The 20,710-nt window shown below is 54.8% G+C and overlaps 1 protein-coding gene across 1 annotated transcript; it reads right to left on the bottom strand.

Moving 5' to 3' along the window:
• Positions 1 to 206: 206 nt before the first annotated feature.
• On the bottom strand, positions 207 to 19,313 carry STARD3 (StAR related lipid transfer domain containing 3). Its single transcript, XM_049779896.1, has 15 exons — positions 19,241 to 19,313; positions 7,248 to 7,512; positions 5,192 to 5,269; positions 4,904 to 4,981; positions 4,746 to 4,799; positions 4,331 to 4,448; positions 4,139 to 4,237; positions 3,887 to 3,942; positions 3,528 to 3,620; positions 2,611 to 2,673; positions 2,372 to 2,467; positions 2,116 to 2,195; positions 1,918 to 2,022; positions 1,285 to 1,378; positions 207 to 823 (listed from the first exon to the last, which is right to left on the bottom strand). The coding sequence occupies exons 2-15, from the start codon at positions 7,464 to 7,466 to the stop codon at positions 719 to 721; spliced, it is 1,338 nt and encodes a 445-aa protein (XP_049635853.1). The 5' UTR covers positions 7,467 to 7,512; positions 19,241 to 19,313; the 3' UTR covers positions 207 to 718.
• Between the last annotated feature and the right edge of the window lie 1,397 nt (positions 19,314 to 20,710).

The following is a 20,710-nucleotide window of genomic DNA, read 5'->3' as shown; positions in this document are numbered from 1 at the left end:
CAGGCTCTCAAGAAAACCCAAAGACTCTTCTAGGCCTCTCAGGAGACCCACACAGACTCCCCCAATACTGTTGAAGAGACTCACATAGCATCAAACTGGTTCCTTGGCTTGGGAGGGGCAGAAGAGGGTGCTGAAGGCCCCTCAAATCTCACTGCATGGGGGGGGTGCCTTTCTTCCCCCACAGGAGGCAAGACAGGTGGAACAGCTTTTTTGTGAGTTCATGTTTTTAATTGGCTCAAATTACAAAGGTCCCACAGAGGCCCCGGAGGTAGGGAGCAGCAGAGTTCCTCGCCAGCACCCTGTCCCACTGGCGATCCCCAGCAGGGGTGTGTGGGTAAAGGTCCTGGACCCCTGACATCTAAAAAAAAGTTATAAGAGCAGGTGAATGAAACGACTCCGGCGCCCTCACCATCAACCAGCAAGCCTGCCCGAGGCTCTGTCCTCCCCATAACAGTTCCAGATGCCTTATGAGCCAGGGGCAGCAAGTCTCAGGGAGGTGAGCACTGAGGCAGGACAGGACAGAGACTGCTCCGGCCAAGCCCCAGGGCACACAGGCTGCTAGGTAAGCTCAGCAAACTGGAGCAGCACAAGAGGCATCTTCCTCTGCTGTGAGTCTGGCCAGGTCCTCTGTGGTGGGCAGTGGAAACCCAGCTGGCTCTGCTCTGGCTTGACACTGTGGCGACTGGACCCTGGCCCGCAGGGTGACAAGGGGTGCAGTTCAGGCCCGGGCTCCCAGCTCACTGATGCGCTGCCGCAGGTGAAAGGTGAATTCGAACATGGTGGCTGCGAGGCTCTGGTGGATAAGGTACCGGGGCAAGCGGCCCTAAGGGAGAAAGAAACTCCAGGAGGCTAGGCCACCAGTGGAGACTGCTCGGGGCCAGAGCACAGGTGCAGCTCTGGAACACAGCCACAGCCTGCTGCCACCCCCACAGGAAGAACACGCTGCACCCAGGGCTGGGCACCAGCCATGCAAACAGACCTGGGGCAGCAGCCGCCACCCCTCTCGGGGCCTCCGAGTCAGAGGTAGGAGCTGGGCGGGCCGGAGCTGACTCAAAGCGCTTGAGCACCAGCTCTGCATGTGGGTGGCCTGGGTCTGACCCCAGCATCGGCATCAGGTGGACCCCTGAGCACCACTAGGAGTAGCCCCAAAATCCAGAACAAAAAAAAAAAAAAAAAAGGGAGGAAGATGGGAGACGGAGTAGTCTGGATGATGCAGCTACTCTGGGTGGGGAAAACAGAAGGAAGGGGCAAGGGCTCGGGTGACCTGCAGCCACCACTCCCCACCTTGAGGTCTGTGTTCAGGATCCAGATGAAGGTGCAGACCCGGGGATTGCTGGCAGACTTGAGCACGATGAAGCCTCCAGGACCATTCTCTCCCCTAAGGAAAGAGAGCATTGGGGGGTAGGGCTAGCAGCCACATCAAACCTAGAATTACCCTCACATTGGACTGTCTAGGTCTGAGACAGGACACAGCAGGCAGGGCCCACACTGAGTGTCCCAGAGGAAAGAAACACTGGAAAGAAACACTCTCCTACAACCTCCTACTGTTTGACACCTTGGGCACAAGGACACCCCACTTCTCCAACCCCACAGGGCGAGATCTACTCTGCAGGGTATGAGCTGTGGGCACTGCAGAAGCACCCTGGCACTCACTCCTAGGAGAGGAGTATGGAACAGACCCTGCCCTCCACCCAGCAGAATGGGGGTGCTGAATCTGGAGGAAGCAGGCAGAAGAAGGTCTCTGTGGGGGTCTTTGAAGAGGCAGCCGGCAGCCCCATACTGGAGAGCAGGCAGCAGGGATCTCCCTCCCTTTCCTTGGGGAGACTGAACATCAGGATGGGGAGAGAAGGGTGCGGGGCTGGGAACTGCACACCACGCCAGGGAGGGGACACGGTGGGGACCCTGGGCCGGGCGCACCTGACGTATTTGTGTGTTGGAGGTTTGGTGCTGTGGGTGGTGGCAATGCCTGATGACAGGTATCGGTCTCGGCGCCGCTCGATGCGACGGACATTCACGAAGTCCCTGTGGAGGACACAGGGTCAGATGAGTAGGTACTGGGCTGAGATGTCAGGGCAGGCATCCTACCCTCGAGTGTAGGGCCCACGGGGTGCTCACCTGGGGGAGACCACTCCACCCGCAGCACCTGCAGACACGTCATAGGAGATGAGCGTGTTGTCTTCCACTCGCTGCAGGATCTATGACCATTGGGAGAGTGTGAGGGAAGGCCCAGCCAGGACAGCCCAGACACAGGCCCCAGCACCCTCTCTGCCCAGGTCCCGGTGCCAAAATCACTCCCAAGATGAACAGCATCAGCTGAGGGGTCATGCCGGGGGCGGTGCCCTGAGCCGCCCTGGGATCCGCCTGTCCTCACCTGGCAGGCAGTCACTGTCTTGTTCCAGAGCACCATCCTCTCAGGCTGCAGGATCACCTCCTGGTAGACTAGCTCCGCAGGGCACGGCAGGAAGGTCTGGGGCAGGCAGAGGCAGGGCTGGGGAAGGGGGCAACAAACCAGAGGGCACCCCAAGAAACTTCCCTGGAAGTACCCAAGAAACCTGCCAGAGGGGCCCGGGCACCTCCGGCAGCTCCAAGCCAAGCGCTGCCCTCACTCACCTTCAGAATAAATGTCTTTCCATGAAAGGGAACCTCGATGGTGGACACAGTGTCCCCATATTCCTGTGACAGGGACAGGAGGGGGGAGATGAGCTGGCTGTGCAAGAAGGGGTGACAGACAGGCCAGGACTGAGCGGCTCAGGGGACAGATCCAGGAGCATGGGGATATTTGAGGAGCAGCCCGGCAGTTCTGACAGACGGCCAGCACAGAGGGAAGTGCCTGGCCACAGCTGTGGGCACGGAGAAGCGTGTCCCAAGCCGAGGAGAGAATGGGCAGGCTGCCCTGGCACCCATCTCTGTAATCTCTCCTGATAACGTTGTTTTGATCAGGAAACAAAAACACCAAACCCAGGGCAGAAACTGCTTCCCTTTTAAAGCTTGGGGCAGGACACAGCAGGGCGAGGCAAGCAGCAGGGAAAAACCTGTGTTGGGGAACCTGAGGACCCCCCATCCTTATGCTGGATCAGGAAGAGGGCCCCTCATTCCTTCAGTGAAACCCTTGTCCATAATTCTTTGTTTTTATGTCTTGTTTTTGGGTCACACCTGGCAGCGCTCAGGGCTACTTCTGGCTCTATGCTCAGAAATTGCTCTTGGCGGGCTCGGGGGACCATGTGGGATGCCAGGATTCAAACCACCATCCTTCTGCATGCAAGGCAAACACCCCACCTCCATGCTATCTCTCTGGCCCCTTGTCCTTAATTCTTAAGAGGGACCAAGACTACAACTGGTGGAGCTGAAGTGGGAGAAATGCTTCTTCAAGTGCATAAACACTATGTGTAAAGGTGTTGCTGTATGCACATATATGTACGTACACACAGGTACATGCAAGAGCTGGGACCCAGGGCCTGGTTCATACAAGGTGTTCGTGTCCTGTCCCTCATCCCTTCCACCCCACCTCCACATTCCACCCATCTTACATTGTTCTTCTCAAACTTCCAGTTCTCCTCCTGGGCCAAGATCTGGTCCACCACAGCCATGGCCTCCTTCCCCTGGCGAATGTACTCTCGCTCCTGCGGGTAGGAAGATGGAGGGCTGCAGCCCTGTCCCTGGGGCCTGGTCTCCCTGGGGAGGGTTATGGAGTGCTGGAACCCAACCAGCACTATCCCTAGCATGAGGCAGACACAGGCTGGCCTTGGGGGACTGGGACCCAGATGGACACTAACCAGCCCCTGCCCAAGGATGCTAGAGGGCCCTCTTCTGCCGTTCTGGTGAATCCAGGGCTGGTGCTTCTCCCAAGGGTCCACCTGGGGGTAAGGGAGGTGGTAGAGGGAAGTACCTGAGCAGAGAAATTCTTCTTCCCCACAGCATCTTCATCTGAGTCATCATCAGATCCTGCAGGAAACAAGCGATGACAATGGGAAGGGGTGGGGAGTGTGGGGTGGTGCCGGGATGTGGGGGTGAGGGCTTGTGGGATGGGGCTGCTGGCACTCCCCAGGGAGGAAGAGGAGGAAGAGAGAGAATAGGCCGGGCCTGTCCGCCCCTCAGGCTGCCACCCCCAGAAGGGAGCTCTGGTCCCATCAGTTCTCACCTGCAAAGGACTCTGGGGGTGAATAGAACTGGCCCTCAGAGAGTGCCCCAGAGAAGAGGAGGGGTCCACTGGCCACAGCCGCCTGGGCAGCGAGATACCCTTGGGAGGAAGCACAGTTGGGGTGTGTCTGTGCCACCCTCAGGGGCTCCAGAAGCTACTTACCCCATCTTGAGCCCCCGTCCCTCCACTTACAACGCTCTTCCTCAGCCTCTTGGGGTAGGACTTTGAAGTCAAGGAACCAGGTCTCCAGCCAGGCCAGAACAAAGGAGACGATGGGGAGCAGGTATCCAAATGCGCCTTTACTGAGCAGCTGTGGAGGAGAGGGGAGCTGAGCACCATGGCAGGGGCTCCCCCAAGCCCAGCTCCCATATGCTAGTGCCCACCCACTCTGAGTCCCAGCTGCACTGCCCAGGGCCTGCGTGTTATGGGCCAAGAGGGAAGAGATCTGGCTCTGCAGCAGGGGAAAATAAGGCGGGGCTAGCAGGGAAGAAAGTGGGGAGTCCATGGAAACATCAGAGGACAGTGTTTTCTCTCAGCCTGGCCCTAACAGCAAGCCCAGAAAACCCTTCCAAAGAGAGGCCCATCCCTCAGCCGTGAAGCCACTGACCTCTGAGAGGATGACCTTGACAATGAGGAAGGCGCTAGACACCAGTGTGGTGATCTGCCGGGAGAGAAGGCGCAGAGGAAAGATGGCTGGGGTGGGGAGTCCTCCTCGGCACCCCAGAGTCCCCACCAGGCCCACCAGCTGCTGGGAGAGGCACCTACCGCGATCACCCACCAGTGGCGGAGCCTCAGCACTGCATAACCTAGGAGTAGTCCCGAGAAGCGGAAGAAGGCCAGGACCTGTGAAGGGGCACCACAGCCATTGCCCCCAACCCCAAAGTAGGCGAGACACCCATCCCACTCTCAGGCGGATGGCTGCCTTAGCACAGGACACTGCCGCCCCATTTCAGACTTGGGTCTCCCTAGAAGACAGTCGGGTCATGTGTGGCAGAAAGCAGAGTCAGTCCCTGTCCCCTCCATTTCACGTGGCTGCGGCCCAGCCCCACTCACAAAGATGTCAAAGAAGGAGGTTTTGAACTCGTAATGGACGATTTCCTGCTCCAGGCTCTTTCGGATGCCAGCATTGGTCTGCAAGAAGAGCAGAGAGCAGCTGAGAGGCAGAACCACGTGCCAGGGCTGCCCCTCACCCCCTAAGTTGGGGAGAAGGAGTGATGTGCAAAGTCTAACAAAGTAGTTGCACCCAAGAAAGTGTCCTGAGGCTCCAGGGAAGCCAACAGGGCCCCACCTGGACATGGACAAGGGGCCAGGGTAGGAGAACTGAGCTGTGCAGATGGGCAGGCAGGTTGGAGGGGGGGCAGACAGCTTCCTCGCCATCACTCCTCTCCCTCCCTCCACGAGGTGCTCCATCTTCCTGGCAATGGAGTCAGACGGGGCCTCAGGTGGCAACTGGCTAGATTCGGTTTGTGTCTAATGGGCAGAATCCATCACGCTGCCGGAGAGGTCAGCCGGTGCCCCGAGCGGGCACGTGACTATACAGAAGCGGCCTTGCTCCTGCTATCTAACACTGTACTGGGTCCAAGACCCTGACCTTGGGACCCTTGAGCAGCAGCTTGACTCTTAGGAAGGAAAGAAGTGGCAGAAGGGAGGACAGCAGGGAACCCCTAGGAAAAGGATCCTCACGATCTCTGGCAGAAGGCGGGATATTGAGGGGAAAGGTACTGATTAGATTCTGGGAGTGGGTGAGCGGCCCAGTGGACTGAGCACAGGTTCCACGTGCAAGGTGCCTAGGTTCAATGCCAGGTACCTGCATGATGCAGGTGGCAGTGACCCCGGGGTAACAGGCCAGGTGTGACCTCAGAACCAAAAACCAAACCAAGGACCGCAGAGATAGTACAGCAGGTAGGGTGCTTGCCTTGCATGCAGTTGACCAACGTTCAGTTCCTGGCATCCCATATAGTTCCCTGAGCACTGCCAGGAGTGATTCCTGAGCGCAGAACCAGGAGTAAGTCCTGAGCACTGCTGGATGTGGCCCCCAAAACGAAAATCCAAACAGAGAAACAGATGTTAAGGCTGTCCCCTGTGCGTCAATCTCAGAATGAAGCGAGCAATTGAATGTGTGGTAGATGATTTCCTGCTCATCTACCTTTCGGGGTTCTTGAGAGACCTTCACCGGCAGAGCTCAGGAGCCCAAAGGCTATTCATGGCAACATTCAGTTGTGCGGTTCAGATGCCACTAAGGCTAACTTAGGTGGGCATTGGGGGTTATGTGGTTCTGGGGGTAGAACACGGCACTTTGTGCAGGCCGAGCATGCACCCCATCCCAAGCCCTGTCCCTGGCCACTCCAGCTCAGGTGATGGTCATCTAGGATGGATCCAGCAGCCAGAAGAGTCATTCACTGACATGAGGTCCTTGCAGGGCTGCCATGTGACTATCCCATGGCCTCACTGAGGACTGAGACGATAGAGATCTGGGTGGCCCTGGCTTCCATCACGGCCCCACAAAAACCACACAAGCAGCAACAAATCTCTTCAAGTCCCATGAATGTAGAATCCCTGAGTCCCCCTACCCCAGCCCGAGCACTTCTCTTGTGCTGCCCCCAAAGCCCCCCGCCACCCTGAGCTGCCACCTTTCCCTATCTGGACCCTGCATCGAGGCCCTGGTCACTCACTCAGGACAGCCGAGTCTGGCCTCATCATCCTGTCTCTGGCTACCACACACACTGGTCTCCCAGCCCGAGTGGGTGTTCAACCCCCTGCTGGCCAAAGAGACACCTGCCCCCCAAAGGCAATAGAGCTAAAAGTTAACCAGACAGGATCAGAGTGATAGTGCGGTAGATAGGGCGCACTGAGCACAGCCAGGAATGCTAAAACAAAACAAAACAAAACAAACTGTAGCAAGTCTGCAGCTTGAGTTTCCACTAGGGGGCAGTATGGCACAGAGACAGGGAGCCTGAGCCTAGCAGATGCAGTCCAGGTTCAAATCTGCACACAGGACTCTGGATAAGATGGCACTCCTCCAGTTCCTTTTTCTGGATAAGCAAACAGCCCCACAGGCAGGCGGGAGAACTGAAGCCCGGATGACCCCATGCCCTCTGGCCCCACTCACGTTCAGCTCAATGATCCAGAGCAGGGAGATGAAGAGCAGGTCGAAGGTGACAAAGAGGCAGAATGTGCGGCGGACATCGGAGATGGCGCTGCGCTTCTCCGGTGGCGGCAGGAAGTGCGAAGACAAGCTCTGGCTGTGGGACAGCGATGAGCCCAGGGAGGCCACTGCGGGCAGGCTGCGCTCCAGGTCTCGGGCCAGCTCCCCAGGCAGCTTGCTCATCCTGGACGGCCTCTCTGGGCGGGCACGCTGGGGCTCAGCGGCAGGGCTGTGGGTGATGGGTGCTGATCAGGGGAAGCTACAGCTGTCCTGACCCCCAACCCCAGGCTTTAGTGGTTTCCCAGTGCCCCCACACACCAATCTTCTCTGCCCAGAAAATCTCTCTACTTCCTTGAGAAGGCCTGAGGCCTCTCCCTGAGGCTTGTCCTGCCCTGCCTAGCCTTGTGGTTCAGCTCTGAGCTGTCAGCAGCCTCTGGTCCAGTCCACAGCCCACCCCCCCCAACCATACACACCCAGGGCCCCAAGCTCTGTTCTTTGTTTTCCCAGCACAAAGCCTCATTCCCTCCCAGGCCATGACCCAATGGCAACTGGGAGGGGCTTTCCAGCAGCCACAAAGGGAGGACAAGTAGGTCCCTTCCCTCTCATCCCAACCACCCCACCTCCTCACTCCCACCAGAGGTCCCCCCCCCCAAACCCAGGCCAGTCCCTGCTCCCCTGACCCGCCACCCAGGATCACAGTTCCTCACACATTTCCACTCCCACTTTCCTTCAATCCCCCAAAATGTGACCCCCCACAACCTCACTTGCAAGTCCTCCCCCCAGCCCTCCCCCTCAAAAGGCCTCTCCCAGGTTCTTTCCCAGCCCCCAGCCCTGTCAGGGGTCATTCAATGGTGGAGCCTGATTTCCAGGAACTCTCCAGTCATTGTTTGGCTACTCTGGCGCCCACACAGGCCTGCCACCTATGTGTACTATCTATATGGGTGCCCAGTTCCCGGCTCCACAGCAGAGGCCAGCCAGGCAGCCGAGGGTCATGACAGCACAGGTTGGGGCCGCACTCAGAGCCTTGTTCACACAGGCAGGCCAGGGGTTGCCGCAGGGTCCCTGCAGCCCAGTTGTTCTGAGAGCAGCAACTGAAGTTCCTTATCCACTAAGACATGCCAGATCCTGGGTTGGCTGACATTCTCCTGAACCTTAGAGACAACCCCTCCAACCCTGAGAGCCTTTAAGCTGGCAGTACCCTGGAAGGGAAGGGAGTGGGGACAGGCTTTAGTGTGGAGTTTCTGGGCACTACCCAAAGGTCCCAGATTGACCCAGATTTGGGAGATAGGATAGGGGCTCCAGATGTTCATCCGTGGTCCTGGGAAAACTGGATCTAGTCCCCAGCTGACTTGCCATCCCTCCAAATCTCTGCATATCTGCTCTGGATGACCTAACCCAGGCCCACAATAGGTCCTGAACAAGCCAATTTGGCCACTCTGCCTCTGCAGACCCCATGGACAGGAGCTGATGCCTAAATGGGAGCAGGGTCCAAGGCTACCCCCAGTCACAACTCTCGGGATACCTGTGACAAACTCATTTAGCAGGTTATGAGAGCAGGGCCCAGTTATGGAAGGAGAGTAAGGTGGAAGGTCCCAGGCTGTCCACCAGCAGGTCTGGTGCTTATAACGCCTAGTACCCCTCCCATGTCCTCCTGTTCCTCATATCCCCTACTGTGTCCCCTGTACCCCATTCTATTGATGTATGGCAGCTAGACTTGGATATACTCCTTGGATAACCTCGCTGAACATGGATATACCTTTCATGTTAATATAAAAGGGAAAACCTGGACCTTTGGAGGGACCACAGGATAGTGACCAGAGCAGCACCTGGCGGTCCATGGGGGGCTGGAGATAAAGCATTGGTGAGATGCTGCCTGCTTTGTATCTATCCCTCTCTTTCTATATTGAATCTACCACCCTTCCCCACCTCTGGCTGATGAACCTCTCTTTATCTCCCTCTCTTTGAAACCCCTGGGTGGCAGCGGCAGGTCTCAGGCTCCAGGAAGAATAAAAAAGAAAGGTACTTGGTTTCTCTCCCTCTCTCTCTCAGTCCCAGTTGCTACAAATTGGCACTGGTGTCCCTGGGTGGGCATGAGACCCACCCCACAGCCAGGCCAAATGGATCCCCGTGAGCCTTGCAGCATGTGGCCCTGGCAGCCTTGTACCTTTCCTTGTGGCCTTGCAGCCAAGCAGCAGGCAACTTGCAGCTTATTGCAGAAACCTGCCGAAGCCTAGCAACCCTGTAGATTACTGCAGTAACTTGCCTGTGGAAAACTACACTAAGAAATTCTACAAAATTCTACACCCCTTATCCCCTCACGTGTCCCCCTGTACCCCAAATTACCTCTCATGTTCCCCTATACTGCATATCCCCTCCCATGTCCCCCTGCATTCCATGTCCCCTCCTGGGCTTCCTGTGTCTCACAGCCCCCTCCACACATCTGCACTGGGGCCTCTTGCCCTCTGCACCTAGTCTCTCCCTCCCCCCTCCTGTCTGCCAGTGGGGGGTGGGGGGTGAGTGACTGAGAACCCCCTGCAGCCTGCCTCTGTGCTGTCTGTCCTGCTTCTGGGGCCAGGGGTGGGACAACAGCAGGGGTGTGACCGCCCGTGCTGAGGTGGTGCAGGCGACACTCACGCCCAGACATCCCTGGGAGGTGAGAGACACAGACGGGGGCTGAGAGAGCAGAGGTGCTGAGGAGCCCGGGGAGCTGCAGCAGGATGCTGGGATTCGGAAGCCCAGCACAGGGTGGGGGCTCGGAGGCAGGGGCCCAGCAGCTTCACACAAAAGCAGCTCTCAGTACTTTTGGAAAGCAGACAGTGCTGCCAAGACACGTGGCCTGAGCCCCAGTCTGGGTGCCCCTGTCTGTTAATTTGGGGAGAGTCCTCACCACGCCTGACTTGGGGTGCTGTGAAGGTCAGGCTTTCATCAAAAGCCTCTCTGTGAGGACAAGAATAGAAGCAACAGCCTCCTGGAAACCTGCATAAAGAGGCGGAAAGCTGGGAGCAGCCTGGTGGTGGCACAACACCCCCCCAGGTCAGCTTTCCCGAACACTGGTAGGCCACGCCCAGGGTGTGAGGGCGCCACTGCTCGCAGCTTGACCCACCCACCATGCCCACTCTCTTGGTAGGGGCAGGGGGAATGCAGGCTGCAGGCACAGGGCATAGTAGCCCCTACTAAGCCCCTGCCTACCGGCATCAGTGCCCCCAGCCCTTTGAAGGTGTTAAAGGAAGAGCACATGGGCATGGGCATGGGCATCCGCAGAGCTCAGAGATACCATTGAGGGCAGAGACAGAAGTGGGGGGGCAGGTGTGGAGTGTCAACAAGGGAATACACAGGTCCTTGGGGCAAGAGGAAAGGGGTCCCCAGAGATCTGAGTAGGGCAGAGTTCTGAATATGACTTCTCCTTCAGTGCAGGAGACAAAGATGGCAGCCGGGCCCGGAGAGATAGCACAGCGGCGTTTGCCTTGCAAGCAGCCGATCCAGGACCAAAGGTGGTTGGTTCGAATCCCGGTGTCCCATATGGTCCCCCGTGCCTGCCAGGAGCTATTTCTGAGCAGACAGCCAGGAGTAACCCCTGAGCACCGCCGGGTGTGGCCCCCCCAAAAAAAAAAAAAAAAGATGGCAGCCCCCATTCCTGCCCAAACACTAGCATTGAGGTCTGCTTGGTAGCTATAACAGAAGACTTTATGTCATTGTTCTGTTTCTTTGTTTCCATCTTGTGTCTTTTGGGACACATCCAATAGTGCTCAGGGTTTACTCCTGGCTTTGTGTTCAGGGATCACTCCTGGCAGGGCTCAGGGGACCCTGTGTGGCACCAGGGGTCAAACCCAGATTGGCTGTATGCAATTGCTGTATTATCTATATTTCCAGCCCAACATTTTGGCTTTCTTTTAAAAAATCTCTGGGTTTTTTTTTTTTGGGGGGGTACGTTTGGTTTGGGGGAGCCACTCCTAATAGTGCTTAAGGGCTGTTCCTAGCTTGATTCTTAGGATCATCCTGAGAGGTCATGGCAGTTAAATTCGGGCCTCCTGACACCAAGTCCTGGCTCAGCGTGCTGAGTGTTTCCCCGGCCCTTCTATGACATGGCTGTTCAGGACCACAGTGACAAAGCCACACAGTGTGCTCCCAGGCACAATGACCTAAGTGTCGGAGGGAATCTAGCAGGTGCAGAGCCAAGCCTCAGGTGGAATAAGGAGCAGGTGAGGCAAGTCAGGTGAGGGGGAACAGTGCAGCTGAGTGTGTGATCATGGGGCGGGGACTGGCCCAGAGTGCAGGGCGGGGCAGCCAGAAAGGTCCGGGTCTCAGTGCCCCACTTCACCAGCCACTGATCCAGAACCAGTGCTCAGCCCTTAATCACAGGCTCTCATCTATGTGGAAAAGGCCGGCTTAATCAGCCAGGTCCAGCTCCCTGAAGCCACAACTCCCACAGGCCTCCATCCCACTACCTCAGTCATGTCCCAGTTCCCCCACCCACATTGCAGAGACAACTGACCCCCAAAATGACAACTGACAAGAACAGCGCCCTTCCTTTGTCATGCAGCTTGGAGCTGCCTCAGAAAATCAAAGAGCTCAGACCAAACACTGGCTGGGCATCAAGGGGCATCGAGGGGGGCAGTGAAGCATGCCAAGTGCCGACAACAGTGCTTGGCACCACCAAGTCAGTGGCATTGGGAAAAGGTTTCATCCTCAAAGTAACACTTTACTAGTCACTTGGCCTCGGTTTTGTCCTCTGCAAAATGGGAGCAGTAGCTGAACTTCTGACAGGCATTCTAGGGACGGACTATGCCTGACCAAATGCCAGGCTGGCTGCTGTAACATCCCTCCTCCTGCCTGAGGAACGCAGCTCTGAAGTGCCTCTGGGAGGTTATTTGGGCCAGGACAATCCCATTGATTGGGCCATCAATGCCAGGCTCACCAAGACACAGCAGGGTGAGGCAGAGAAGGAGAAGTGGGCGTGGCCGGTGCCGTTCACCAGATCTCCTGGCACCTTCCGGTGGCCAGAGGCCCCACACCTCCCTAGGGCCTGAGCCTCCAATGGCTTTCCAGCTCACTCCATTAAGACCAGTCTTCAGGGCCCGGAGAGACAGCACAGCAGTGTTTGCCTTCCAAGCAGCCAATCCAGGACCTAAGGTGGTTGGTTCGAATCCCGGTGTCCCATATGGTCCCCCGTGCCTGCCAGGAACTATTTCTGAGCAGACAGCCAGGAGTGACCCCTGAGCACTGCCGGGTGTGGGGCCCCCCCCCCCAAAAAAAAAAAGACCAGTCTTCAGGGCCCGGAGAGATAGCACAGCAGCGTTTGCCTTGCAAGCAGCCGATCCAGGACCAAAGGTGGTTGGTTCGAATCTCGGTGTCCCATTTGGTCCCTCGTGCCTGCCAGGAGCTATTTCTGAGCAAACAGCCAGGAGTAACCCCTGAGCAATGCCAGGTGTGGCCCAAAAACCAAAAAAAAAAAAAAAAAGACCAGTCTTCACCCTGGCCAAGCCCCTTCTCTTCCTCAGCCTCTTCTCAAACTCTGCTACAGCCACACTGCCCCTCTGCTCCCTGGATACACCCCAGGGCTGATATACCCACCATCCTCACTGTCTGAGCCCCTGACCCAAACCCCACTCCGCTCTGACCTCTAAGAAAATGCCCCATTTTTGTTGTGTTGTTGTTATTGTTTTGTTTTTTAGGTTTTTGGGTCACACCCGGCAACGCTCAGAGGTTACTCATAACTCTACGCTCAGAAATTGCTCCTGGCAGGCTCGGAGGATCGTAAGGGATGCTGAGATTCAAACCACCATCCTTCTGCATGCAAGGAAAACTCCCTACCTCCATGCTATCTCTCCAGCCCCCAAATGCCCATCACTCCCTCCATCTCCCTACCCTGCTTTGTGTTTATTTAGTTATTTAATTGACTTACTGTCTCCCTGGTGCTATGGGAGAGGCCAGGCGGCCATGGTGCCTTATCTGGGCCTCCTGCTCTCACAGGATGTCCACCCAGGCCTGCTCCTCCATTGAATAGGCTCCCACAAAAAAAAAAAAAAATATATATATATATATATATATATAAAATATATATATAAAATATATATATATATAAAATATATATATATATATATAGGCTCCTCAGGACCCCGGGGCCTCCCTGTGCTCACCTCATCCCCAACCCTACCCCCAAAACCACTCAGACTCCCAGAAAATACTGAAGACCTGTTGTATGAGAATCCACTTCTCTAAGGAGTCCCCCTCCCACCTCTCCAGGCACCCTGTGTCTTCTGGGGGAGGGACCTGCATTCCTGAGCACCCACCCTCTTCTGGAGTCCCAGTTTCAGTCAGAAAAATTTGGGTTCACTAAACTCCTTAGATGGCAAGTGTTAAGGAGGAAATGCTTAAGCAAATCCCCCCAGCCCTCCTTTTCTAAAAATAATCCCCTTTTAAGGGGTTATCCCATTCCCAGAGCCTCAATCTGATGGGGAAACTCCCTTCCTCAGAGAGCAGTTCCAGCCACCCCCAGGATTAGAACACAGACCTGAGCCCGGCTCTTCCTCCTCCTCTTGCCCTGCTAGACTTCAGTCTCCCCCGAGTCTTCTCCCTGAGGCCCAGTGGTCAGGTCCCAGTGAGTGATCACAACAATGGCTGGCAAGTCTGTGTCTGTGGGTCCTAATGCTCAGCCATGAACAGGGGATAAGGTTGAGCCTGAGGTGCAGTATTGGACCTTGAGTGTGACGTCCAACCCAGCCCGGGACCACTCACCCAGTCAAACCTGTCTCCCTGTGGGCTTTGCTTGGATTCTCCTCTTCAATCCCTGAAAATCTTGTTCTGTTTGGTGGGCTGGAGGGGCCATATGGGATGCCAGGAATTGAACCCAGGTGGTCCCATTCCTCAGAAGTCATTTTTATTAAGTTCTATGCCCTTGACCACATCCCAATTCTCTCTGAAATGGGGCCAGAATAACACCCACTTCATAGAGCAAGAGAAAGAACTAGAAATAATCCTGATCCAGTGCTTTGCCTGCACAGCGGTTAATCCCACAACTGGGAACCTGGGGTCCAATGGAGCCAGAAACCACCGAGGCCAAGTGGAGGCGCATCTGCACTGTGGCCCGCAGCAACTGTGTCAGGTTCCCACAGACCACATAGATGGCTTATTGGACCAAAAGGGTTTGGGAAGGTCCCTGGGGAAGAAGTTTAAGGAGAGAGTGTCAGGGGCTGAGATGGAAATTTGGCGATAGAACATGTGTGTGTGTGTCCAGGTGTGTGTGTGTGTGTGTCCCCAGATTTGATCCCTAGGAGAGGGAAGAGAGAGGAGAAAGAAAGATAGAAAGTTAGATAGACAGACAGACAGACAGTACAGACATACAAGGAAGAATTTGTGGCAGCAGTTGACATAAGATCCCAGAACTGTAGCTGGGCCTCTTTTCTTTTTGTCATGGGGGAGTGGACAGGGAAGTGTCAAATCAAAACAGTCATCATTGCAGCTCCCTTCCGGTTTTGTAAGTGCTACTGGAAAATTCCCCAAGTGGGATCTGCTCAGTGCTCCTGGCGAACTTGTGAGACCATATGTGGCGCCGCACACACCAGGCCTCCCACCCTGTGACTCCATTTTTTTTTTTTTTTTTTGTGGTTTTTGGGTCACACCCGGCAGTGCTCAGGGGTTATTCCTGGCTCCATGCTCAGAAATTGCTCCTGGCAGGCACGGGGGACCATATGGGACACCAGGATTCGGACCGATGACCTTCTGCATGAAAGGCAAACGCCTTACCTCCAAGGTCTCTCTCCGGCTTCCACCCTGTGACTCCAGAACTTCCAGCCACCCATCAACTTTCAGTCAGTGAGTCAAGGAGGTCAGGTTCTAAGATCCTCTCCCCAAAGAGACAGAGGGTGATCCTCTCCTCTCTGCCACTGGTGGGACAGAGGCTCAGGGCACATGACTCCCAGCCCTGGCCAAAGTCAAGGATAGCAGAAGAGGCTCACAGCTGAGCATGTGGCCTGTTTCACCAAGTGGCAGGCCCTGAGACAGTTTCTAAGAGCCGCTAAAGCACAGGAGGAAGCTCTTTGGTGGGGAAGGAGCCCACATGCAGCAGTGCTGGGCAGGGGTGAGGTGTGGGGTATCATATAATACCAGAGATGGAATCTGGGGCTCCCACATGCAAAGCCTGTGCTTCATCCAACCCACTGAGCATCTCCCAGATCCAGGAGCTAGTTTTTGATCCTGTTGAGTGACCTTGATTTTACCTCCTGAGTCTGGCTTCCTCATCTGTAAATGGAGCCAATAGTCACCACTCAACAGGAAAAAAATGAGTTGTGAAACAGGCAGATAGAGGCACTGGAGCAATAGTTCAGTGGGGAGGGCACTTGCCTTGCACGCAGCCAATCGAGGTTCAATCCCAGCACCACATATGGTCCCCCAAGTCTGCCAAGAGTGATCCCTGACCCAAGAATAACCCCTGAGCACTAACAGTTATTGCTCAAAAATAAAAACAAAACCTAAGTTGAAAAAAAACAGATAGAGTAGACCTTGGATGTGTGAAGCACTCAGTTCAATCCCTAGCACTAAGAGAAAAAGAATATATAATAGGATTTTGGTCTTACTGCCCCTGGCCAAACCTCCAGGGGCTCTGTGGTGGTAGAAGTAAATTGACAGGATCCCAGATGGATCCCAGATGGGTGCCCACTAGGATGAGTGTTCTCAGAAAGGGCCACAGGAATACTTGTTCTGGAGCAGGGAGCATTGGCCCAACAGCAATGAATAAGGTCAGGAAAGCCACAGGGGGAAGGAACACCTGAGCAGTTAAGAATGAGTGGCTGTAGGGGCTGGAGAGATTGCACAGTAGTAGGGTGTTTGCCTTGTACACAGCAGATCCAAGACAGACAATGGTTCGAATCCTGGCATCCCATAAGGTCCCCTGTGCCTGCCAGGAGCAATTTCTGAGCACAGAGCCAGGAGTAACCCCTTGAGGACTGAAGGGTGTGTCCCAAAAACAACAACAACAACAACAACAACAAAAATGAGTGGTTGCAAATAGTGAAGCAATGCAGTTAGGGCAGAGAAGGGACCACTATGACAATAATAGTTGGGATAAGAACTGGGTGGTAGATGAAGATAACATGATATCCAAGGTATCCATCCATTAACAACAGTGCAAACCATACTGTCTAAAGAGGCGGGGGGGGGGGGGGGGGGGGAGAGAAAAACTAGAGACATTGGTGATGGGAAATATTCATCAATGAAGGGTGATGTATATTGTAAGACTGAAACTCAACCATGAACAACTTTAGAATCACAGTGTTTAAATAAAAGGGAAAAAAATGTTCTCAAAGAAAAGAATAAAAGAATCAGAGACTCTCAGGCCAGAACAATAATAGCACAGTGACTAGGGTGTTTGCCTGCACACAGCTGGCCAGGGTTCAATCCTTGGCATTCCTATCCTTAGCCTGCCAGGAGTGATTCCTGAGTGCAGAGCCGGAAGTAACGCCTGAGCACTGCTGGGTGTGGCCCCCAAGCAAACAAAAAGAATTAGAGTTTGTCAAAGGGACAGAAAAACAAAACAGCCTTTGCCTAAATACAGACAGTGCTCACTGAGTCTAACCCAAGGATGCTCCTAAATAGCAGGCAACAGGCCTAACCCCTACTCAGGGAACAACCCTGGCCTGCCCCTGACCCAAAGGAACAGTCTGTCATGGCTAGCAAAGACAGGAAGTCCAGACACTGGTCCCATCTCCAGTTCTGCCCTATCCTCCTCTCATTCCCCTTAAGTTCAGATCAGAGAACAGAGCTCACAACCAGGAGAGGTTTCCACAGTAGAGCCCTTGTTTTCCACATGAGGCCCAGAGTTCGATCCCTGGCACCACCAGAGATGTCAGCCCCTTATCTCTGAGCTCAGTTGCCTCTTTTCTTTGGTGACCTCATATTCTCTTCTGATGGCCTCCTGCTATAGGTCAAGCACCCATGACCTTTGTTTCCGGTGGTTTCCCAGAGCACTGTGTACACTTCTCTAGAATTAAGGCTTGTCCTGTAAATTTACTCACTCCAAATTCATTTCTTGCATAGACAAACCTTAGGGCTAGGATTTTTTTTTTTTTACCTTTTAATCTTCAACTGAGAAAAAATACCTTGAAACAGAGCTAAGCTTTGAGGCTCTGGGACAAAATACGAAGTTGCATCAACCGTTCTCTAGCAGCTTTAAGAAATTATGCCAAGGGCCAGAAGAAGTACACCAGTTAGAGTGAGCACTTGACTTCACACAGCCACCCTCAGTCCTCTGAGTAACACTAGGAATGACTCCTGAGTGCTGCTGGGTGTGACCCCCCCTCCCAAATGTAAACAGATAAGGCAGTCTGATTCAGGAGTCTACTATGTTCTCTATGCTGCCATGAAGTGAGCACTGTAGGAGCAGAGCAAAGGGTGAGCCTGGAAGCTATGAATGCAGAAGTGCTGCCTGAGCAAAGACTAATGTATGGGGCAGGGAGACCTGAGGCTGCCAGGTAGGGAAGCACCTCCTGCAGGGCCCCCAGATTGCACTTGGGAACAGGGGGAAGAGCTCAGGTGACAGAGCAACTGTCGGGAGCTGCACCAGGGACTCAACTTCTTCCCATAAAGGGGAAGCCATCAGGGCCTGCAGAAGAAAGTGAGAGGGGGAAGTTTAGTGTGTGTGGGGGTTGGGGGAGGTGATTTGGTTTTAACTTTTGGGCCATGACTAACATTGCTTGCATGAACCTATGGTGCCTGGGCCTCCCCGCTTTGAGCCATGTCAGGGCCCTAACGTGGTGTTTCAAAGGAATCACAGGAGTTAATGTGGAAACATGCAGCTGCGCATAGTTGTGTTACTGAAAAGTCACCAGAGTCACCCTAGTGAAAAACACATGGGTAGAGAGGCTTGGGGGGGGGGGGGGAGACAGGCCCTGGTTGGAAGCATGTTTAGGAGGTGAGTTGGATAGGTGGCCTCTCAGAAGTGAGCAAATGAAAAAAAAGAAGGGTGTGAAATTCCCAGAGATCTGTCAGAGATGGGTGCCGGAGGATAGAACTGAGTGTACAGGAGAAAAAGACGAGCTCCAGGGTGGCTGAAATGCAACTGCCCACGGGATAGTGCAAGATCAAATCTGGCACTCTGGGGAGAGTGCACTCACCTCTCTCACCTGGGCCCTGGGGTGCTGTTCTAGTGTTTGGACGGTGCTGCAACATTCGGGGAGTTGAGCAAGACTATAGGGCTCAGGATAAAGAGCAAGAGGCTGGCAGAAGAGGACTCTGCCATGGTCCTTCCATCAGAACAGGAGCGAGACGCAGAAGAGATGCAGAGGAAGCCAAAAGGGGAGCAGACAGGTCTACGCCAACCATGCTAATTAGTAAAGTACAGATGTTAAGCTAAGCCCCTCTGAAAATCCATGAGAAATGGGCAGTTGCCTTGCACGAGGAGGCCATCCAAGTTGGATCCCCAGGCCCCCTCCTATATAATCCCCCCGAGCACTTGCCAAGAGTGATGATCCTTGAGTGATCCAAGGTAGGAGGAGGAAGTGTGACCTCTCCATAAAAACCAGCAAAAACTGGTGAAAGACACTTGAAAGAGCCCTTCTTGAGGTCCACTAGGAAGTCCTAGCCCAGGAAGGGGGGGGGGGTGAAGGGGAAGCGATGACAGCAGAAGTCAAGGGACCTGCACCCCTCCCCACACCCAGCCTGGGCTCTTCCTTCAAGCCCTGGTCTTCCTCTCACAGCCAAAGGCATGCAGCGAAGACCCGACCACGACGCTTGGCTCCCCCGCATCCGGTGATTGCAGCGGGGTCAGCGCTGGGGACCCCCCGCAAAGGCCCAGATGGGGGCGGGTCCGTGCAGAGGAGGGGGCGGAACCCGGGACGCGGCGGATGTGGGGAGGGTCGGACACCAGCGAGACGGACACCGGGTGCAGGCGGGACGGGGCGGGATCCGCTGACGAGACAAAACCCCCTCGCACTACCACCCGATTTCTCCAGAACACAACGCACCTGCTCCATGTCAGCCGCGGCCCCCCGGCTCTTCCCAGCCCAGACGCCCGTCCGGATCCACGGCCTCGGCAGCGCTTCCTAACCGGAAGGGGAACGCCCCGGACGCGCCACTTCCGCCGCCGAGGCCGCCGTCGAACCGAGATGAGCCGCGGGTTTGGCCACGCCCACCTCGACGCGGCCACGCCCACTCCCACTAGAAGCCACGCCCCAAGCTCTAGGGCCGGAAGTGGCTGCTGCGACTGCGAGTTCAGCAATGCTGGCCCAAAGAAGGCCTGGCGGGCTGTGGGGAAGTAGTCTGGGGGTACTCCAGAAGTTCATGGGTTGCATTGGCCAGGCAAGGGAAAAAGGGGAAACTGCGTGAAGGGAGACTGGGGGTGTGGGACTGGTCGTTGAGGGGAAATCTACAATTTATTTATTTATTTATTTATTTATTTATTTATTTATTTATTTATTTATTTATTTATTTATTTTTGGTTTTGTCTTAGGCCACATCCAGCCATGCTTAGGGCTTAGTTCTGACCCTGCACTCACTCAGGAATGGCTCCTAGCAGGGCTCTAGGGACTTTCTAGGGAGCCCCGGATCCAACCCGGGTTGCTATGTGCAAGCAATTTTTTCCCATTAATATCTTTATTTAAACACCGTGTTTACAAATATGATTGTAGTTGGGTTTCAATCATGGAAAGAACACCCCCCTTCATCGGTGCAACATTCCCATCACCAATGTCCCAAATCTCCCTCCTCCCCACCCCACCTCCACCTGTACTCAAGACAGGCTTTCTACTTCCCTCATTCATTCACAGTTAGAATAGTTCTCCATGTAGTTATTTCTCTAACTGTACTCATCACTCTTTGTGGTGAGCTTCATGTCGTGAGCTGGACCTTCCAGCCCTCCTCTCTTTTCTCTCTCAGAATTAACCCTCAATTTGTTTTGAAGAATTTTTTTGCACCGCACCTGGTGGCTTAGCTCGTTGTCTGAATCTTGCTCAGGCTTGGGGATCCCTACTCCCCCCCCACCCCCCGGCCAAACTTGTCATCAGGAAAGAGATGATGGGGCCGGAGAGATAGCATAGAGGTGAGGTGTTTACCTTCCATGCAGAAGGTCAGTGGTTCAAATGCCGGCATCCCATATGGTCCCCTGAGCATGCCAGGAGCGATTTCTGAGCACAGAACCTGGAGTAACCCTGAGTGCAGCCGGGTGTGACCACCCCCCCCCAAAAAAAAAAAAAAAAAAAAAACAGGGCCCGGAGAGATAGCACAGCGGTGTTTGCCTTGCAAGCAGCCGATCCAGGACCAAAGGTGGTTGGTTCAAATCCCGGTGCCCCATATGGTCCCCCCCCCTCCCCGTGCCTGCCAGGAGCTATTTCTGAGCACACAGCCAGGAGTAACCCCTGAGCACCGCTGTGTGTGGCCCAAAAACCAAACCAAAACAAAACAAAACAGGAAAGAAATGACACTGTAGTTGTGGCCTC

The sequence above is a fragment of the Suncus etruscus genome, chromosome 1 (assembly GCF_024139225.1).
Source record: "Suncus etruscus isolate mSunEtr1 chromosome 1, mSunEtr1.pri.cur, whole genome shotgun sequence".
Taxonomy (NCBI): domain Eukaryota; kingdom Metazoa; phylum Chordata; class Mammalia; order Eulipotyphla; family Soricidae; genus Suncus; species Suncus etruscus.
This window is presented reverse-complemented; position numbering and strand designations above follow the sequence as displayed.